General features: G+C 34.6%; 1 protein-coding gene across 1 annotated transcript; it reads right to left on the bottom strand.

Moving 5' to 3' along the window:
* Positions 1-6,931: 6,931 nt before the first annotated feature.
* Positions 6,932-10,435, bottom strand: LOC114313842 (uncharacterized). Its single transcript, XM_028260249.2, has 5 exons — positions 9,598-10,435; positions 8,812-9,356; positions 8,519-8,701; positions 8,222-8,423; positions 6,932-7,928 (listed from the first exon to the last, which is right to left on the bottom strand). The coding sequence occupies exons 1-5, from the start codon at positions 10,142-10,144 to the stop codon at positions 7,237-7,239; spliced, it is 2,169 nt and encodes a 722-aa protein (XP_028116050.2). The 5' UTR covers positions 10,145-10,435; the 3' UTR covers positions 6,932-7,236.
* Between the last annotated feature and the right edge of the window lie 656 nt (positions 10,436-11,091).

Below are 11,091 nucleotides of genomic sequence, written 5' to 3'. Positions count from 1 at the left end.
TCAGTCTGCTTTCTTTATATTTCTGTCCAACTTTTATTTAGTGCATTTTCCTTCATTCTAGTTTTAGGAAAAATAACAAAGAGAGTATAGAACACAGGTTCTAGTTCGCCGAACAAATTGTTTGGAGTGCTACTACAATTTGTGAAGATCATTGTATCCTGGGAGATAGACGCCACTCAACCGTAAGCACCGTAGCGGGGCGAATCTGTCTTAAGGACAGAGTGTCACACGCTTGACTTGGTCTTAATTTTAATTCGGTTCGATAAATAAATCCGGTATGTTATTTATTTATTTTGTTTGAATTTATTTTCAAGTTATTTTATTTTACACAGAAGATTTGACAACAGTAGGTTCTTCAATTACCAAATCTTCATCATCATTGTCATTTGAACCCAAAATATCTACTTGTTTCTTGGTACCAAAATATTTATCAAGTGCTCCCGATTGAGATTGAATTAATTGTTCTACCTTCATCCTCTTCTTTCTCTTTTCATTTCCAGAACTATACTTCCTAGGAAACATGGCTATAATCACAAACACTTCAATCCACAAATCACAAACACTTCAATCCACAAATCACAATCCACTGATCTGATAGCAAATAAATTATAAAACAAATAATTTAATAAAACAAAATTAGGGCAAACAAATTATTCAATTAAAACTGATAATGATAAATACCTAGGTAAAAAAATTAGGGCTAAATTATTTATTTTACTAAAATCTAATGGATAAAGAAGGCAATAAAAAAATTAGGACAAATTTATTATTCCACTAATTGATACAGAATGAATATAAAAAAAAAATTAGGGCAACTTTATTTAATAAAATCTGATAGTGAGAGAGAGGACTTACATGAGAGAGAGAGTGTGAGAGAGAATGAATCGCCGGAGGAGGAGTGTGTGAAAGAGGGAGAGTGAGTCACTCACAATATGCTATGCTATGCTCTGCGTCTGCCTGCCTTCAAGTTGGTGTACATAAAAGTCTTTCATTTCATTTCATCACTTCGTTTCGTTAAAGAGAGATTGAAAATAGAAGCACTCACCACACTAGCAGTGCACTGGACATGTATTGTGTATTGTATTTATGTATGGTTTGGGTTGGGCCCAAACACATATTCAGTTTTTGTTTTTTCTTTTATTTATATATTTTCATTTTAATAAATATGGGCCAAATACATTTATAAATAAATATGGGCTAAATTATACATGAGCCCAATAAAACATTTGGGGCCCTTTAAATTGATCTTAAAACCAAAAAAAAAAAAAAAGTTGGGCCTATAACAATTTTTTAAATTTGGGGGCCCTATTTTTGGGCCAAAATTTGGGGCCTAAGGCACAAGCCTTACCTGCCTTAGGGTAGGGCCGGCCCTGCATTTATGCCTCAAAGGCTCTACCATTGATTGTTGGATTCATGTTTCAGGCCTCAACAATGAATTTAATAGTCAAATCATGTGTGAAATTAAGATAGTCAAATGTCATAGGATGATATATTTCCTTCTTTTTAATTTTACCAATCTATCTAAAGTCAATATGCAAGTAAGGCTTCATTTACTTTTCTCTCTCTCTCTCTCTCTCTCTCTCTCTCTCTCTCGGTGTTAACCTAGTTGGGATTAGAAATAAGTCCTATTAGGAAATTACTAACATTTTAATATTGTAATTTGTTTTATATGTTTGACAGATTGGCAATGGATGGAACATAGTTCAAAGAGTATCAGAGAATTACATTTAAAATTTTTGGATCTATTTTGTCCTAGTATTGTAGCTTGAAATTTTTTTTGGAATTTATTGTGTACTTGCTAGAAGTTTTGGGTTGTAAGGAATTTATACTTATGTTGGATGTTTGGATTTGATATTTTGCTTATGTTTAATACGCTACTACTTTTGAATTAAGTTTATATTTTGGATACCTTGCACAAGTGTGTTAATTTTTTTGATTGCATGCATGTGTAGAAATGATGCACAAGAAAAGTAAGCTTGGATTTGGATTTTTTTTTATAGGTTTATGAATTATGTACTAAATAGTAGGGACAAGCAGCGGATATACTGATCCGCCCCAACCGACTGAACCAAACCGAACTGATCTGTCGCATTTTAGACGATGCGTGATGACAAGCGGACGGTTGCGGATTGATTTTTTTCCAATCTGCCTAGTTTTGGACGGATGGCGGATTTGAGATTCCTTTAGCCATAACCAAACCGCCAAACCGCGAGCACCTCTAGTAATTTGTAAGATTTTATGTTTTCAATTTGTTTAGATATTTTGTTTTCAATTAAAAAAGAGTTTAAATATTCTGTTGAATATATTCTGTTGAAAAAGAGTTTTCAACTTGAATATATTTTTTGAATTGAAGAAAATAAATGTATTATTTATCTATATTTTTTGGTTTTTAAATCTAACTCTAAAAATAATAAATAAAAAAGATGATATATGCTGGTTGATTTTTGTTTTCAAAAACAGATATAGATGTAACAATATATAAGTATACAATCTCTACTACTGCTCTGTTTATAGTTTTAGTGGTTTGAATTATTTTTATATTTTAAGAATCACAGATTGTAATATTTTATGTAGATGAGGCATGCTGTGATTGTAATATGTGAATGAGGCATGCAGTTATTGTAATATTTTAAAGTTTCAAATTTTCTTTCTTTGGATGAGACATGTAGTGATTGTAATACTTTTTTAAGTCATTGACTATAATACTTTTTTCTTCTTTTTTTTTTTTTTTTTTTTTTGAGGAAGTGCACAAGTTGAATTATGTTGAAAATTTATAAAATTTTAAACCGCCAAACCGATTTGCATCCATCAGCCAATCCGCTCAATCCACATCAGTCGGATTGGCAAATAGATATGGATTGATTTTCTTCAATTCGCCAATCTGGCAGAAGGATGGCGAATTGGAGGTTTCATGACCGCAACCGACCTACGCCCACCCCTACTAAACAAGGAAATTTTAAAGAACATATAAATAATGAATTTTTGATGATAGGTTTTTTAGTTATTAATTTACTTTTAGCGACAATTTGATCCCATTGCTAAAAGTCTATGTGAATTTTTAGCAACCAAAAAATTGATTGGTTGCCAAAAGATTTGATATTCAACAACCAATTTGGTTCGTTGTTAAAAGATATTTTGGCGATGCGTTTATATGTTGCTAAAACTTGACATGTCATCCGCGGTTAATTTACAGCGACGAATTTTTTGGTGTTTGGCAACTAAAATATTTGGTCATGGATTCATTTATCAGGCGATCATAATTTCTTTGGTTGCCGAATCATTCAGTGACATGGCTTCGGTAATCTTTTTTGAGTCCCTAATATTTTCTGCGATGAAAATTACACTTTTGGTCAATGACAAAAACGTCGCTAAAAGTGTTTTTTTTTTTCTTGTAATATAAGGTGAATGAGGTATTTGGTTCTGGGGGAAGTTTCTTCCTATAAGGTTTCAAGAAGGTTTCTATTAGAGAGACTTTTTTCACAAAGATAGAAGTAAACTTTCCATCCAACAATGTTGGCTTTTTTCTTTTGTTCTTTAGAGATTTGGGCCAGCTTGTTTTGTTTGGCCTTCTCCAAAACAATTAATAAACTATTAACTCTAGACATTGAATTAATAAAATATTTGTAAGAATCCGAATATAAAATAAAGTAAATAATCAAATAATAATAATTTTACAATCTCAAATATTTTGATAGTGAATCTTAGAGTACAAATTAAATATTTGTTTGAGAATTTTTTAATTAATTTTAAACCTAAAATAAATTCATGTTGAAAGTTATTAATTTAGAGGCAAGATTTATTATTAAAAAAACATATAGAGAGAGAGAGAGGAGGGTGTGACTTGAACTCTGGACCGCAAAGTTAACAAATAAGGCTTTTACCATTTGAGTTGCATATAACTTATATATGCATTTTATATATTTATCTATTTATTTGATCTATGTGTGCCCACCACTATTATAAAATAAAATAAACACAAACCTTATTCTATTATTTGTTCACCCCATATAACCGCAGCAACAGCCACACTAACGGGGGAGAGATTGAAAGAGAAGAAAAGAAAAAAATGAATTTTCAATCAAAGAAGAACTTTTGGGTGTGTGGTAGGATTCTAACTTTCTTCAATATTTTATTTTTGTTCTTTATCCTCATTCTATTTTATGATTTAATTTATTGATGGAGAGGTTGTAGGTTTATGTATTTTGTGTATATATATATATACTATTAAGAAGTCTGAGGAGTTAAATTTATGTATAAAGAATGGTGTAATTCTTAGTTTAAAAATTCTGCTCGCAGATACAAACTTTAAAAATCAAGAAATCATATCAAATGGATGAATTTTGAACTGAAATTTTTATAATAGATTAATTACATATTGAATTGCATATCAAAATTTTCTTATAATTTTTGGCAGTCAAAATCTATATTAACTGGTGCGTTCAAATCAATCTAAAAAATTGGTGTAAAACAGTAACTTTGGAAGTGTCGTTCTCTTTGGATATAAATCTGAAAATTATCAAATTAGTGTCTTTAGAACAAAAGAAAATCATTAATTTAGTGTCTTTAGTGTCTTAAAGAAAACCATTAATCTAGTGTCTTTAGTGTCTTAAATTTTTGGCCTTGTGTTGATTGCTCGTGTATACTAAGAGAACCATTAATTTCTTTAAAGTGCTGCAGAAAATAATCTGTTTGGATATAATTAATTGGAAATAATTATTTTGACAAGCAAATCAAGTAGAACCAATTGGGTTTGAAACTTAGGATATATTATTTGAATTTTGGAGGGTTTTGAAATTTTTCAAACAGCGTGGAGTGGATTTTGTAATTTTCAAAGTTAGCGAATAAATTGGGAAAGTTTGTTTAAAATTCTGTTTTATCTTAGAGTTACTTTTAATTGAGTTTTGATTTATCTTAAAGTTACTTTTAATTAAGTTTTGATTTGAACCCATGTCTTGGATGATTTTAAACCTTGAAGAACATGCGCTTAGGTAATATTTAAGAATAACGGTGAATTGGATTAAGCTGTGTTACTGCGTTTTAGTTTAGGGTTATTTAGTTTATTATTCTTTTTAGTATGTTTGAATTAGTGATGATATGTAGTTTTAATATTTTGTTCAGGGCACTAGTTGGACTTTCATACTTTATTCGAGGATTATATTATACTGTGTTCAATTGAGTAGTTGCATGCTACATATTTTTATAAATGATCCCCTATCCTGAACTGTTGGAAAATTAAATTGTTATTTTAGAATTAAACTGTTTTGATAAATTATTATATTATCGATGGAATTAAATTATTTCTGAAACATGTGTAAACTTGGCATACTGTGAACTACTTGTTATGGTCTCATGTTTATAATGGTGAACTACCATATTTTGCGAAACTGAATTGTATTGATTATCGGGACCATTTGTGTATTGTAATTCAAGAAAATTATTTCACTATGTGTGGTGACTCTGGCCACTAGGGAACAGATCGGGGTTAGGCTGTGATGACTCTAGTGCTCAACGATTGTAAGGAAAAGACCTAGGCTAGGCTAGGTGACTTTCAATCGAATCGTTCGAGTTGCCACTCCGAGGATGACTTTTGGTTTGATATTGGATCCAACAGGCTTATTGCCTTGAGAATTGTATGGCATGTTACTTGTTATTCTTGGTACCCAAAAAATTAATGGTGTTCATGTTGTAATCTGTTTTAAGTGAAAAATATCATTTATCATGTTCTTGAGAGACATGAGTATTTTAACTATTGAACTGTGAAACCTTCTTTTTGAAATAAAGTATCTTTATCAAAATTGTATGCCAATCTAATTTCTGTAATATATATATTTTATTTTGGAATTGATCCCTGTTTTCAAAACTGTATATACTATCCATGTTGCTACTCACTGAGCTATCAACTGACTTAGTTGTTTATCATTTTCAGGTGTTAGAAGGACTTAGAATGGACTCGTGGCGTAGTGGGGACTCAATTGTATGGACCTCTAGGACATTCATTTATTTTGTTTTAGATTGTTATGTCAAGTTTGTGCATATTTCTTTTTATTTTTATTGAGGGTCATTTAGGATTATTTTGATATGTGAGTTGTTTATATCCCATAAGTTTGGATAGTATTGATTACGGTTGGTTTTGCCGTTTATACTTGTGATATGTCACTGGATTGAGTTTGATTTTTTTTATTACTAGGCTTTTGTATAGTTGTTCAATGTGATTATGGATTAGTGCTTAGGCTTGCATATGCCTTGGACTAAGGCTCTGTGGGCCACGGCCGATCATACCTGGTTTGGGGTATGACAATATTAACTCTAGACATCGAATAAACAATACAATAGTGTTTGGGAGCTTTAATTTAAGAGCTCTAATAGAGCTTTAATGGTAGGTCCCACATGGTGATGTGATATTTTGACTTGTGTATTTTTTTTTTAATAATGATACATCTCTCAAATTAATGAGCTCTAATGACATGGAAAGTCAAAAAAAAAAAAAAAAAACACACACACACACACACACAAACATCACTATCACAATGAGACACACCCCATTAGAACTATTAGAGCTCCAAAACATTTTTTTTTTTTTTTGTTTGCCACATAGAAGAGCTCATAGTAGAGCTCTAGTTTTAGAGCTCTCTATCACTATCCTAAACTACATGATCTATCTAGATCACAATTGGATTAGATTCCAACAAATAAGACAAGTAGATTGGAACATTTTTTAAATCCAAAAATCAACATTTCATTAAAAACATGAAATTGAAGGTATGAGAAAAATAAATGTATTGAGAGAGATTTGGAGAGTGCGCAAACTCTCCTACTACTATTTTTCACTTTTAAACAACAAAAACATAAAAACAAAGCAACTACAATTGAAGAAAAAAATGGCTAAGAAGATTTTAGCTAACACTTAGTAGCTTGAAACCCACAAACAGCATAACTTAATCTTTATTTTTTTATTTATTTTTATTTTTTATCAACAAAGAAGACAAGTAGATGGAACATTTTTTTTATTTATCCAAAAGTGAACATCTCATTAAAAACATGAACAGAAGGTGTATTGGAAGTGCACTTTCAAACCAACCTCTCGGAAACTAGTCCCCGCATAACCTTTCTCAAAAGCAAAAGAGGACCACTGAGAATAAGAATCAACCACAACAAAAGCAGAAGAGAACCATTGTGATAGAATCGTCAACATTCCCGTCGTCGAAACAGCAGCACCAAACGAGTTCACAAGGGCAATCAACATTTTTTTGGGATGGACAGGTAGCCATTCATGTGCCATTTTTCACCTCCATCACGATGTGCGTAAGGGCAAGACGGAGTGAAGGCTTTGTCTAAAAGCATGTTCCATGCTGCATTCGGGTCTTGAGTTGAGAACATGGTCCAAGTACCAGTGGAATTCTCATATCTACTATGTGTGATGCGATTGAACTTCACATTCTTGTTCTTATATATGTTATCTGAGTCAATGTCGAAAGTGAAGATATCTCCGTAAGGCCTCACAGAGTGCAGGAAGAGAGGCAAAGAGATGGGATCAACAGACACTGCAGCAAGATCCGCAGTCACAACAATGCTCTTTCCATCTGGACTGAAGAATGGATGGTTCACATGCCCTACAACATCACTTCCACTAGCCATCACTCTTACCACCACTGACGGATCATTCGCCTTCACTAGAAACACTGCAAAATATCCTGGGTCAAGACCATTGTCACTTTCTGGTGCACCTTTAGGCTTGTCACGGGTTGACGAGAATACTATCCAATCTCCCCTTGGGGACCATTGGCAATGTGTGTCAGTCCAAGGCCCATTTGTTAGCCTTGTTATTTCACCTCCTCCAAATTCTCCTGATTGTGCGTTCTCCATTATGTATAGATTCTTGTATCTTTTATTCCCTCCATCTCTTGTAGATCGAAAGACTAATTTCGTCCCTGTTACAGTTTTCAACCCATCCATCCGCACAAATTAAAATTGGAAGCTATAATATTATAATAAACGGAATTTTGTCATTCAAAAGCATATATATTAACATTGGAAAAACTATAATATTATAATTAGTTGCTGACTTACTAATGGGTTGCCCAAGTATTGGTGAAACAATTGAACTTCAAATAAGACTCATAATTAAGTTATAAAAATATTTAAATTACTTTCAATGGATAAATACTGTTTTTTTATAATTGGGTGTTTGAAAATGAATCAGAAGGAACAAGTAGGAAGTTACCGTCTGGATTGGTGGATGGGAAGGCATTATTGAAACCTTTTGTGAGTTGTACGCGACGTCGTGCACCACTAGACACGTTAGGGATAGCACAAATGTTTACTGTTTTGTCAGATTTGAAAGGAGGTCCCATGTTAACATACAATATATCCTTGTCTGGACTTTGGTTCCAAACTGGTGAGAAGATGTTGTCCGGGCCTTTCGTCTACATAAACAAAACTGATCATCAGCTATCAATCAAAGATAAACACAATTGCGCATTAATACAATTATAGTAATATTATTCTTGCACTTATGTACCTCGAAAACAATACGCAACCCTTCGCTATCGGCTACCCACACGGCCTTGAACTCATTGTCCACAAATGCGAGTTTGGAGCCGTCTTTGGAAAATGTTGGAAAGATTCCCGGCACCCTAAACAGTCCTACATCCGGATGAGGAGATTCGAGCTTGTGGGAGTTTCTTTGGATATCTTCTCCACTCTGTCACAAAGTAATAATTGTACGTATGTATCAGGTTAGCTCTTAAACATGGCTGGCTAGAAAAAGAATTCAAAGTGGAGTAGTTTGAAAAGTGGTTAATCGGTATGTACCTTTAGAAGGTCGCTCTTGCAACGATGGTAACCGATGCGCTTCCCACCATCTATCACATAGGGGTTGAAATGGTCAGCCCTTGGCATGGTATTTTGAGTGATTCGTATGTTTTGTTGCTGTCCAGTTGAATCAAAAATCTCAATGTGCCGAAACTGTGCTTCTACACGGACGACGTCCGAGAGCATTGATTTCTGACGAATAGTTGCCACTGCTACTCTGGTGGCGTCGATGGCTGCCGGAGTTATTGCCTGAATTCCGTCCGGGGTCACCCGAGATTCTGTACCGCTGTTGAGGTCGGTACGGAACACACCCCAAAATTCCCGATTCTTGCGGTGGAAAAATATGACGTTGTCGCTTCCCCATGTTGGCCACCCACCATTCCTTACAACCAACTTGCGGTTGAAGGGCTCCTCTACGTTCGTAACAAAAATGTTAGTCTGCAGATCTTCGATCTCGCCATTCCAACCACCATGCTTTCCCTCGAAGGATGCCACCGCTATCTTCGTACCAGACGGTGCAACCGAGGGGCTTAAATCAGCTTGCCCTGTTTTGTTTTTATAAGCCAAAAGTCATATTGATGAAACAGGAAACGTACAAAGTATGAAATCCGATGACACAGCTGGAAAACTAAAGAAGCATCAAGGCTACCTCACTCACACAATGCTCAATAGAATCAAGCAAATCCAACTGCAGAAACTATGAAACAGCTAGAACTAAACACTAATAATTTCAACCAAAAATCTAAAATAGAGAACCCCGAAAAGAGAATGATGAAAGGAACCTACCTAATGGGGTGAGGCGGTCAGTTTTTCCGGTCTTAAGATTGGTTTTATAGACGGCAGTCCAGGGCTGACGACGATCAGGGGCGGGGTCCTTGGTGGTGACATAGACGAGATTATCACCGGCAATGCAACCACTGTCTTCCATGCGAACACCACTGAAATTGACTTTGCCGAAAACATCAGCCAAACAGAAGACTTTGACTTTTGGTTTGGGTGGGTATGGGTTGTAAATGTCATTGAAGCGGAGAGCTATGTGAAGCAATTCGAGGCCTTCTTGTCGTTCGGAGACGAAAACCATGCCCGAGAGACGACCTGAATTTACATCGGCCGCTTTGCCTCCTTCGGAAGCCAAGGCCAATTTTTGGCGCTTGAGAATTGTATTGAGAGCCGCCGATGAAATTTCTTGGCCGTTGTAATTGTGGTTCACTCCGTCAGTCATGGGAAGCTCATCTTGCTTTGATGTTGGTCGAAGCGGGCACGAGAATATGTCCAGCGGCACCTGTGGTCGGTAGGTTGCGGAGAAGCCAATGCTACCTCTCTTCTCTGCCATCTTCTTCTACGATTTCTAAATCTTTTTTCGCTCTAAGAGTAAAGTCGGCAAAAACTCCACCAAATAGGGGTATTACGATGTCAGAGATGATGGGCGGTCCTCGGCTCCCATTTACTCACTATTTTCAAACCCCACAACCAACTAATATATTAACATTGCCCCTACACCTAGATCATTTACTATAAATTTTATATATACTTCCAACAACCTACTAATATATTAACATTTACCTTGCACCTGGATCATTTACTATAAATTATATATTTTTCAATGCCAGACATCTTACATTGCTAATTTATTTGTGGGCTTGGAGACGTCACCTTAACTTGTTTTTAGGGCTGGTTTGGTAATTTAAAAAAAAGTCAAAAAGTTATCAATATTTATTAAAAGAAATATAAAAAAAATTAATATACAAATATTAAAATATAAATCAATTTTTTGGTTCATCAACATACTGATGTCAAAGCAACAGCAGTGAAAGGAAGAAAAAAAAATTACATATGTACATTCACTAAGTTGGATGGTAAAGTTGGGCCTGTAGAGGCCCACCATGGGTCCTGTTTTGATAATCTGAACCATTCAATATGTAGAACTCGTCTAATACTATATATTGTAAAAAAAATCACGTCTATCGGATATCGCTAACTACATGATCAAATCAGTTTTTGTATAAAAAAATGGATGGTATTATAGTTAACAATTGACAAAAAAAAAAAAAAACCAACACGATCAGATAGCTATCGATATCCAATCAACGTGATTTTTTATAAGCATATAGTACTCGACGAGTTTGACACATTGAATGGTTCTAATTAGAAAAACGGGACCCGTGGTAGGCCCCCACGGGCCGAACAACACCGTCCAATCAAAGCCTGAAAAGGAGGCAATCTTTTCCCATCTACTCACCTAGCCAACTGCACTGCCAACCCGTACGGCTTACTACACTA

This window comes from Camellia sinensis, chromosome 3 (assembly GCF_055761805.1).
Source record: "Camellia sinensis isolate YWXY chromosome 3, ASM5576180v1, whole genome shotgun sequence".
Taxonomy (NCBI): Eukaryota; Viridiplantae; Streptophyta; class Magnoliopsida; order Ericales; family Theaceae; genus Camellia; species Camellia sinensis.
Note: the sequence above shows the minus strand (reverse complement) of the source record. Positions and strands in the feature narration are given on the sequence as shown.

Excerpts from the sequence above, each read along its gene's own strand:
- LOC114313842 (XM_028260249.2), bottom strand. The coding sequence starts at position 10,144 with ATGGCAGAGAAGAGAGGTAGCATTGGCTTCTCCGCAACCTACCGACCA. Across the intron at positions 8,424-8,518 it reads GGTTGCGTATTGTTTTCGAG|ACGAAAGGCCCGGACAACAT; the intron begins GTACATAAGTGC and ends TTGTTTATGTAG. Across the intron at positions 7,929-8,221 it reads CCCATCCACCAATCCAGACG|GGACGAAATTAGTCTTTCGA; the intron begins GTAACTTCCTAC and ends AAACTGTAACAG.